At 36.2% G+C, this 11,127-nt stretch overlaps 1 protein-coding gene across 1 annotated transcript; it reads left to right on the top strand.

Moving 5' to 3' along the window:
- The first annotated feature begins 2,612 nt into the window (after positions 1 to 2,612).
- On the top strand, positions 2,613 to 7,781 carry LOC132184156 (probable protein phosphatase 2C 55). Its single transcript, XM_059597669.1, has 5 exons — positions 2,613 to 2,877; positions 3,149 to 4,066; positions 4,957 to 5,281; positions 6,778 to 6,933; positions 7,364 to 7,781. The coding sequence occupies exons 2-5, from the start codon at positions 3,318 to 3,320 to the stop codon at positions 7,658 to 7,660; spliced, it is 1,527 nt and encodes a 508-aa protein (XP_059453652.1). The 5' UTR covers positions 2,613 to 2,877; positions 3,149 to 3,317; the 3' UTR covers positions 7,661 to 7,781.
- The last annotated feature ends 3,346 nt before the right edge of the window (positions 7,782 to 11,127 follow it).

Consider the following 11,127-nt stretch of genomic DNA (forward strand, 5'->3'; position numbering starts at 1 on the left):
GTAAATTTTTTGTGGTGTCTAGCCACCCTAGGTGATAGCGGGCCACCATTGTTTAAACTTTACGAATTTTTTAAAGTTTTTTATTACTTTTATTTTGATTTTTATTATTTTATTAGTATATTGTTCTGGACCGTTGGATCCAGGTGCTTAATTTGGATCCCACTCCATCTATTTAATGGGGGAGTCCGCTTAGGTGCTACAGCAAACAACCAACCAACAAATGAGATTGAATAGCCAAAAAATAAATAAATAAATAACACAATCAGCTTTATCTTCCTTTTTCATTTTCCCTAAGTTTAAGGAGAAAATTTACTTTTTGTTTCCTTATCTAAATATACTTTACAATAGCTTCTATTGCATTTTCTTATAGTATTAAAATATTATTTTTTTAGAAAATACAAGTTTTTTACCTACTTTCACATTTTATGAGAAAAGAAAGAGAAATGTTTATATTAAAATAATATATATGAAAGCTCTTTTAGTTCTCTACGCATTGAAAAACACTATAACTATTCAAGAGTATATATTAAATTTAGAAAAATTGATATGGATGAATTTTTTGAAATTTTCTCTACATATAGGGAATGAAATGAGTTATAGAGTATCTGCTATATAATTTTTGCAAAATTATCAAAAGTGGTCCATGTGGTTTTTCTATTAGTCCTTCCGTCTATGTTCTATCCAAATTTAGCGGCTCGCTATGTTAAAGCCATTTAGCGTCTGCTGCATGTCTCCCATGCCACCCTATTGTTACCATGTCAACATTACTTAAAAAAAAAATAAAAGGATTATGGAAAAAGAAATATATAACCTGTAGATTTACATAGCTCTATTTTCTATGTGTCAAGAATTCAATTAGAAAAGACAATACCAGGCAAAGTCAATAAGTGTTTTGGGCTTTTAATTGACATATTTTTTGGGCTTATAAATTCTGACTCCTTTAAAATTTTGGTGGCGGGCCAACTCTAAAGCAAATAAAAGATATTTGATGCTAAAATTACAATGTTCTAATATCAACCCTTGTAGTCCAAATCTTCTGATAAATTTTTCCGTTTCAAAATAAGTTGAGGATATGTTTAGTACACTTAAATGATGATTACTTATGAATAAGAATTGGTGTTACTAAGAATACAAGAAGTTATAATGGAATGAAAATTTATATTCCTTCATTTAAGGGTTAAATACTAAATACTCGAATTTTGTTGCTTTATTTTTTTTTTTTTTAAGGTTTGATTTTTATTGTAGGAGGTCTCTGTAGTTTTGATAATAGACCAAATTAGTCCTTGTTAGTTGGCTTAATGGAAGTCCATGTAGACCAATCAAATGTTGACACGTGGCACCTACTTAATTTTTTTAAAAAAATTAAAAATGTATATATTTTTTTTTAAAAAAAAATTGCGGGTGGCCGAGCCACCTCTTTGGCCACCACCCCCATCCGGCCGGCCACCCCCAATTTTTTATTTTATATATATATATATATATATATATATTTTTTTTAATTAAAAAAAATTAAGTAGGTGCTACGTGTCAATATTTGATTGGTCAATGTGGACTTCCGTTAAGTCAACTAACGGTCAATTGATAGATGACTAATTTGTTCTATTATCAAAATCACAGAGACCTTCTGTGGTAAAAATCAAACCCTATGAGAAAAAAAATAAAGCAACAAAATCTCATGGGATATTTAGTATTTAACCATTCATTTGATAACAACACAAGAATTACTAAATTTCTTCATTGAAATTGAATTAAATTTTTTTAAATATCCTAATTCTAAAATTCCCCAAAGAAAAAAAAATCATTCTCCATCGGCGGCCAACCACCATGGGTGGTCGCATCACCCTAAAACCCCATGGCTGACCACCCAGGGATAATGATTTTTTTAAAAAAATGTAAATGTTATTCCATTCCTAAAGAACATATATTCTTTATTTTAGGAAAATAGCTATTTTAATTTATGGGAATAATAATATGCAACTAAATAACAAAATAGATATTATTATTCAATTCTTGAGTACCAAACATCATTTTTAAAAAAAAAACTGTTTTATATAATCGCTATTTTTTCATACTGCAAGTTTTGAAATGGCATAAACGAAAGGAACCCTAAAATGCAGTGGTTATATTAGAAATAGAAGAGAGTGCCAGGACTTAATTACAAATATGAAGAAGAAAAAGTATATTCGCCAGGCACAACGCACATCAGCGGACCGCCTATCACTTTCTATTTTGGCGAACACCAATCTCTGGTGGCCCTAGAAAATTGGATGACAAACGTGAAACTCGGAGATCACGCGAACACACCAACCAGGGGGGTTTCGTTAGACCGACAGAGACCAAACTACCCCCCACTAACGGCAAAAAAATCTATGCCACAACTAATTTTAGGTTTACTTGTGTCTGATTATTAAAATTATTATTAAATTTGTGATTAATTATTATTAAATTTTAATTAAAAAATAATTTTAATAATTACATATTCTTAATAACAGACAAGCAAAATATAAGTATTACTCTAATTTTCCGTATCAAAGTTAAGATAGGGTTAAAATTGTTGGAGAAAAGTCTAATGATCCATATATAAAGTAAAAACTACAGCGTTTCCACTTAGATGTCACTTTCTCGTGGCTCTTCTAGGGTTTTATTGCATTTAGCCGCCAACGAAATCTCTGGATCCTGTCGTTTCTTGACCTCTCAGACGACCGCGAAATCAGAGAGGGAAGGTTAGGGAGAGAGGGATAGAGAGGCGCGTGTCTCCCACCTAACTCCCGAAGATTCAGCTAAATTCCCCCCTTGTTGTGAGAGCCCTACCTGGAATATAAGACCAGAGGTTTGGGTTCTAGGGCTTATCTTTTCGAATTTGAATGTACAGAAACGGTGAGTTCCGCAACCTATCAACTTCTCTGTTTTCTTTGCGCTGGATTTCCTTTTTTTATGGTCAGTATTGCTGTGAAGAATAATTATTGGGTTTGGTTGTTCTTACTATATCAGTGATAATAGTGATGGCAATAAATATAATCAATGATGTGAGCACAGCTATGGCCGATATCTGTCTTAGTTGTTACTTTTAGATTTTTGTATAATTATTTTGCTGTGCTTCCTTGTTTAGGATTGTTTTACTTGAACTTAAGGTTATTTCCCTTTTCAGGATTCTGAATCACTGTGATATAGTGAAGGGGGAGGAGGGATTTTATTGTTAAGTAATTTAAACGTAGATGTTCTGAGAGTTATGAGATTTCCTTTTGTATATAGTGATGAAAATAGTGTTCTTTGCAATAGAGGGGTTGAAGTGAAATTGTTTTGCTTAAGAGGGTAAAATGCCATCGACTTCCTTTTCGAAACTGAGAACTGCCATCCAGAGGTCGCTTGGAGTGCAAGAAGGTAGGCTCCAGGACTCGGTTGATGTGGTAATTGGGCAAGGGAAATCGTTGTTTGGCAGTTCTAGGTTGTTCCATTCTTTATCATCGTCCGCTCCTACGGACCTGCACGTTTTGTTACGACCTGGAACTGTATTTGCTGCAAGATCGGAGTTGGTTAGCCGAAGGAGGAATATATCTGTTGTTGGAGCACTTTCGCGTACTCTGTCTATTCCATCTGTATCTGGGCCTTCCTTTCAGATCTGTGCGTACCACATTGATTGCGTGCTTGCTGAACCTGGGAACTTTATAGTCAGCCGCAAGTTTCAGAATAAACCTATGGCTGCTTCTGGTTCCAGAGCTGTATTGAGTGAATGTTCGTTAGATATTTTAACTTCAAGGCATAAGCACCTTCCAATACCGACGAGTAGTGCCAGTACCTATTATGCCAACAGAAGTTCCGAGAGTTGCAGCAAAGCTAGCATGAGTTTGAAAAACCATGAGCAACCCCGCGACAATGCGATTTATGGATATTTCATGTATAATGCTGCAAAGAGGTGGTGCAATTCTCACCCATTCATAGGGTCAGGACCAAGAGATTTTCATAGCACATCATCCACATGTTTATCTGCTGGGACTGCTCCTGATGTGACCTTTGATAATTCTGCTCGGGAGGAACAGCTTGCAAATTCTACAGATTCATCTGAACAGTATGTTCTCTGACACAGTTTCTGTTATTCTCTTGGTGACTTATTTATGAGACCTTTATTCCATTATTTATTTACGAGATATGATTTTCTTGATGTTTGAAGTAGGTGTCACCTGAAATGTCCGTATAGCACATGAATAGACTGAACCTAGGTTGCCTCCACACATTGTGAGTCACAATCTTATGCCACAGGCTGTTTTTTTCCTATCGTGTCCTTATGATGCAATAAGTATCCTTTCAGAAGATAGTGATGTTAATTGGTTTGTGACCTGGAGGGATCTAGTTCAGTGCCAGGTTAACATAAGGTGGGTGGGGCTAGTGTTGTCCTTATTAAAAAAATTTGAAGCTGATCACCTATGTTGGATTATGATGGTTGCTTGGAGGGTTTAAGCTTCCTCATGCTTTCTCTCAAAACTATTTGTTTACACAGTAGTCATATTCTTCGTTTCTCTCTCTTAGATGCAAGCACTAGTTGCGCTGCACTTTTGACCTACAAATTACATTTTCATTGTCATCATTCTGGTTGTAATTTTTGCTTTCATTATTTGTCCTTAGGTTCATGGTGTAATTGAAATGGTCTCTCTCTCTCTCTCTCTCACCTTTTGTGGAAAGAACTAGTTTAAAGCTACTATTATACTGTTCATTGCAACAAATCTTAACGTTACTCCTTTTAAGTATAAATAAAATTCTTAAAATTGTGGCAGCTTTTCTTTTCTTTTCTTTTCCTCTTTATTGTTTTAAAAAAATTTTAAATATTTTTTGAACCTAAAGTGGGAGAGATTTGTACAGGATTGTGGTGAAAATATTTCATCATGATTTTGTTAACATGGTTAGGTAGCGCGATCAAGTATTAGCATTTACATCTAGCATGTTGCCTGGCTTTGATTGCAGGAATACCTTGGCAGGCAAAACCCTGAAACTACTTTCAGGTTCATGCTATCTGCCTCATCCCGATAAGGAAGAAACTGGTGGGGAGGATGCACACTTTATTTGTGTTGATGAACAAGCCATAGGGGTGGCAGACGGTGTTGGTGGCTGGGCAGACCTTGGTGTTGATTCTGGAATGTATTCACGGGAACTCATGTCTCATTCAGTAACTGCTATTAAAGAGGAGCCCAAGGGTTCAATTGATCCTGCTAGGGTCTTGGAGAAAGCTCACTCAAGCACAAAAGCCAAAGGTTCCTCAACGGCATGCATCATAGCACTCACAGGCGAGGTATGCTTCTTCCATTATGGGCATACCTTCATGCCTATCTCAAGTTTTGTGCCATTTGCCTAGAAAGGGCGACTATTGAATTTATCATTTTAAGAAATAGCGTAACTATTGCCTGACTGGTTAGAGATATATTGGAAGTTCTATTTTTTCTTATAATGGTATCCGTCAGATCTGTTTATGCTCCCCCCAACTGCAGTTCCTTTTAGGATTTTTGCTGCTGATTCATATCTCAATGCATGGTGATGATAATCTTACTTTATGAAATAATTCCAGGATTTGTTCTAATGTTGTTTTCAGAATGAAACTTATGGAAATGTGTTGAGGAAGTAACATCATAATTTACTATAAAACATATATACTAATGAGCTTTGATGTTGGCAGGAGTGACTTGACTTGAGGTGTCTAAGTGGATTGTAACACCTAATCAAGTTCAAGATTCATTATCTTGATTTATTTGGAGAGCTGGTTTCATTCTATAAGTGACATAGGATAGATGTTATAACCTGCTTTCTATTTCTTGGGTTAGGCTAAACCATAATTACTGGGTTTATGACAGTAAAAGAAAGGTTAAGGTTTGTTGATTGATTTTTGTATGAGCTATGCTCGACCTTTAAAGAACAAAAAGGGTTAAGTTTCGAGAATCTTGGTTGAAGGAACCTTTGGACTGCAACAAATATAAGCGTATCAAGGGTGGTTTTGGTGAGTCACCTGATCGCTAGATAGGAAATAATTTTGGAGGTTTAGGGTTTTAAAGGGTGTAAAGCTAGGGATATGGTTGTGGTTGTCTTTGATCAAGAAAGGACAACCAATGGATCTGAACAGTATCTGTGAGCAGTAATGGTCCGGCAGAGAAGAAGAAAAGTTCATATAAACTCAATCAAAGCACTCATAACCTTCATAACTAAAGCCTAATGAAACATAATGCATCGGTACTAACAGACATTAGACTCTTCCTTGTTCTGATGGGATTTTGACTAATAAATGATGTTAAAAACCAAAAAATAAAGGCCTCATGACTGGAGTAGACTCTCTAAACTAATTATATCATACCTATGGCTGCCTATTAGATCTAGCAGCCAGCATTGGCAATTCTAAGTCAAAATTACCCAAAACCTTTTGACTTACAATCTTAGGACAAGTTAATTTTTTAATCCAAAATCGGACTGTAAAGTCTTTATAGATGTTATGAGGCCTATGGCCTTAGGATTAGGCTGCCAGATTTGTTTTTATATGGTTTGCTTCAATGCCATCAATCAATACTGGAAGGTTTGAGTGACTGCATGTCCTCCCCTGGTTAAGAGGAAGTGCATCATATCTCTTGGTACTTGAGGAAGTGAATGACTTGTGTATTTTTGGACGACTTTTTACTGCATGACTCTGTATACGTGTTTAATCTTTTGGTGTTTTACTTCTCTGAAACAAGATTTTGGGAGTCTTTTGTTTTTGTTATGCTAACTGGCTGGCAACAAAAATTTATGCTTGGCTTGTCATTCCAGGCCCAGGGCATTCATGCAGTTAACTTAGGGGACAGTGGCTTTATGGTGGTCCGAGAAGGATGCACCATCTTTCGATCCCCTGTGCAGCAGCATGATTTTAACTTCACGTATCAACTGGAAAGTGGAAGTAACGGCGATTTACCTAGCTCTGGTCAGGTATGTGCCTATTACTCATTTTCTCCTCACTTCTTGCAAATTCCTTTTATGAAGGAACTTAATTATAGTTTGAATTGGTATCTTGTTTCCTTTATATATTTTATGGGAATGGATGTCTTGGTCAGGGATGGGTAAACCTTTCCTCCTTTAGGGAACAGATTTGTTTCATTATAACTGTTAAGGATGTGTTATAGTGCCCTCTAATTATGGTGAATTTATTAATGGTTTCCCATTTTTTTGAAGTAACTCATGATTGTTGGGCACTAGAAGTCTATAAGTACTATGTTCAATTTTCAGATTTGGTTGTAGAACTCTATTTCGTAAAACAAAGGTGCCAAGCAGAGAATAAAAATGGATCCATCAATTTGTAATTTAAGTTGGTTGATTATTGAATTGTGTTAATAAGACAAGTGGGCTTTGTTTGATTTAGGTTTTTACGGTTCCAGTTGCTCCGGGAGATGCCATAATTGCTGGCACAGATGGACTGTTTGACAACTTATACAACAATGAGATTACTGCAGTCGTGGTTCATGCCATGAGAGCTGGCTTAGGGCCTCAGGTGACAGCTCAGAAGATAGCAGCACTTGCACGTCAACGAGCACAGGATAAAGACCGGCAAACACCTTTTTCCACTGCTGCTCAAGATGCTGGGTTCCGCTATTATGGTGGCAAGCTTGATGACATCACTGTTGTTGTTTCATATATCACGAGTTCTAGCGATGTATGAGTCTCTCTCTCTTGTGTATATACTATTCTATATTTCTTTTTCATTGTTCATTGAGTCGGGCTTTTTTAGAATCGAAATAGCATTTCTTGGTTTGAGTTGGTATATGCTTAATTTTATTCTCTGTTACAGCGCCTCACCCTGTCTACTCATGCTTTTTGTTCCCTATGTCTTTGGTAGTCCAACAGTGTGGCTCTTAGGATCACTTTGTTGGAGGGAGAAGAGATAGGGGGCGATTGCCATGCATATGTTTATTTTCTCAATGAGTGCTAGGAGTGCAATTATTTCTACTAGCGCTTTACAAACTGATGTGGCACCTGTCACGTCAGTCACAAAATGTAGACTGTCACTTAGCAGTTCACATGATACTTATCGTGTTTACAAACTATCGGGTAGTTTACATGATATTTACCACATTAATTACTAAAATATGGATTGCCATGGGGTTATAGTAAAAGTTAATCTGCAAGACCATTAGAGCTTGGGAATTTGGCTGATCTTGACTTATTTGTTTACAATCAATGGAAGAATTCTTTTATCTTAACAAAATTTTCAGAATCGTATCTTAGTTGTCTTGTTTAATTTACAAAAACCAGGTGAGCTAGGAATATAAATGTTTGGCTTACTTGAATGGCTTACTTGTTTGGCTTATTAAATCAGTCAGTTCGGCTCACTCAACCACCACCCCCGATCAAGATGTGGGTGAACCAAAACCTTCTTTGAACCGTTTGTCCTGTTGACTGCCCAAAGAATTTGGTGGACTGGGGGTCTGGGCTTGAAACGAGTGCAGCCGAACAGCAGTTTTAGCTAAAAAGTGGTGTCTTCCAACGGAGGGGAAGACTCAAAAAGCCTCATGATTCTGCTTTTAACCACCTTGTCAAAATGGAAAACTCGTTTTCCACCTACCTTTCAGAAAGGTCTCACCCAATCAAGTTGGCCATGGACTCATCTGTCTCTTTCCTATCTCTTCTTTCTCGGGAAAAATGTTCAGACTAATGAGCGCACATTCCTAGCCTTCGGAACCAGATTTGGATATTCAGCAATTTGGGGGAGTCTATTGTGAGAGAGAGCTCATATTGAACCCACATGTCTAAATAAAATGTTGAGTAACTTGGGTCAAAACAACTTGCAAACAATTTAAAATACAAAATATGTTTCAAAACGTAGATTCAATTAAAAAATGTTCTCATCTTTATATTACATTAAAATAATTTCTAAACCAAAACATAGATTAAAAAATCTCTTTCATAACTTCATTGGTCGTTTTGAAAGGGACGTTCTGTTACGACGAAACACAGTTTTGTAATGCGTTTAATTAATTTGTAAAACACTTAAAAAAATAATATTCTTTCCCCTCATGTAATTAATCTTAGGTCTCTCACAAACAAATGACCTTTATGCAAAAGAAAAATCACTACATTTTTTTTTCCAAGACAAAAACATTAACAAATAATTTAAAGGATTAAGTACTTTTTGCCCTTATTGTTTAACAACTTTATTTTTGAAAAAATTACACTTTACTCCCTAAAGTTTGGGGCGATTTGCAATTTGACCTCTAAAGTTTCAATTTTGGTAATCCACCCCCATAAGTTTCAAATTTTTGCAATTCAACCAATATTATCCCAAAATTTTCATATTGCCCCCAATTTTTATTTTTGATTTTTTTTTTTAAAAAAAAAACAAATTTTTGGGGTGCAAAAATGGTCAGATAGCCAAAGGAGTGGCCGAATTTTTTTTTTTTTTTATCAAAAATAAAAAAATTATGGGCAATATGAGAAGTTTTGGATATAATTAATCAAATTGCAAAAATTTGGAACTTTGGGGGGTGGATTGCCAAAATTGAAACTTTGGAGGGGTAAAATATAATTTTTTTTCTTTATTTTTACGCACTTGAGTTTTAATTTATATCACAAATGGTATCCCACTTATTGATCAAAACGGAGTTAGCACTCCTGACTAACTTGCGTCAAAAAACTGACGGAAGTTCACATCAACCTAATAAAAAGCTGACACATGGCAAGTAGTAGTATTAAAAAATTTATATATATATAAGCAATTTAAAAAAAAAGAAAAAAAAAAGAAAAAAAAAAAAACACAAGAATCGGCCACCCCTTTGAGCAAAAATAAGGTGGCCAGCCACCCAAGGACTAGTGAAACCACCCCTTAGGCTGGATCAGGATTCCCAGCAATGGGAGAAAAATTGCCCATCAGTTTTTTTTGAAATCTTGACCTTTCAATGTTATCCAAAGGTCTACAAGTCGCCACGTGTCCCACTAATTATAAAATAATAAACTATTATTTATCTTTTAAAAAGAAAATGTAAAACAAAATATTAAGATATTATTTACTTTCTGCGGCTAGCAACGCCACGGGTGCGGCGGCCAATCCTGTGGACTATATGTCATTAGAGGAGTATCAGCTTCAGCTTTAGCTGGCCATGGCGATCATGCCATCAAAATCGGAGTTCCAAGACGATCCGAAGAAGGATCAGATCGGCACCGCAACGCTGCTGAGCTTGGGCGGTCATCGGATTGATTCGACGAGGGATAAGGACGAGCTCACGGCGGAGGCGCTATCGAGATGAAATTCGGTGAAGTTTTTGCTGAAACACTTGGGAGATGAAATTCGGTGAAGTTTTTGGTATTGACTATAGTGACTGATCTTGAATTGGGGTTTTTTGCTGGGTTTCTTGGATTTTCCTTGGAATCAAAGGATTTTTCAAGCAAACTATAGTTTTGGTTTGATGGTTTTCCTGGCTAGGAGTTCTGTTGCCATCAAGATCTCCGGCCCTGAGTTGCAATAATGGAAGAACTGAAATACCCACAAACAGAATGGCAAGAGCCCTTGGACCAATGCTCTTCCTCTTGGTCTCTGCATTTCTTGTGCAGGTATAGAAGAAAATGGATTGGGAAGAAGGAAAGCGTGATTAGCATATGGGAGAGTGTAAAAAGCAAGAGCCTTGGGGGTGACCGAACCACCCCCTAGGGCCATGGGGGCGGCCATTCCATGGTTCAGCTGGGGTGGCCGGCCACCCCATAAGGCAAAATGGGGTGGCATATGTTTTTATAATTTTATTTTATTTTATTATTTTATTTTTTAAAATTTAAATAATATTTTATTATTTTATAATTAGTGAAACACGTGGCAACTTATAGACCTTTAAATATCATTAGAGGGCCAGGATTTAAGAAAAAACTTATTGGCAATTTTTCTTCCATTGCCGGAATCCTGGTCCCCATAGGCTTGCTTTTTTTTGTCACATCAGGAATTGAAGAGAAATGAGAATAAAATTGCTGACAACTGGGTTATACAATATAAGTTGCTTCTAGACTTCTAGTTCTAGGTTACTCACCACCTATTACACTACAGAGAAGAGAGGGTTTCACACGCACATCCAAAAAGCCCATCAATATCCACCAATTTAACTTGCTTAATTACTTTCTTTTCAGCTACATCAAAAAAGAAGAGTG

This window comes from Corylus avellana, chromosome ca6, assembly GCF_901000735.1.
Source record: "Corylus avellana chromosome ca6, CavTom2PMs-1.0".
Classification (NCBI taxonomy): domain Eukaryota; kingdom Viridiplantae; phylum Streptophyta; class Magnoliopsida; order Fagales; family Betulaceae; genus Corylus; species Corylus avellana.

Excerpts from the sequence above, each read along its gene's own strand:
- LOC132184156 (XM_059597669.1), top strand. The coding sequence starts at position 3,318 with ATGCCATCGACTTCCTTTTCGAAACTGAGAACTGCCATCCAGAGGTCG. Across the intron at positions 5,282-6,777 it reads TCATAGCACTCACAGGCGAG|GCCCAGGGCATTCATGCAGT; the intron begins GTATGCTTCTTC and ends TTGTCATTCCAG. Across the intron at positions 6,934-7,363 it reads ATTTACCTAGCTCTGGTCAG|GTTTTTACGGTTCCAGTTGC; the intron begins GTATGTGCCTAT and ends TGTTTGATTTAG.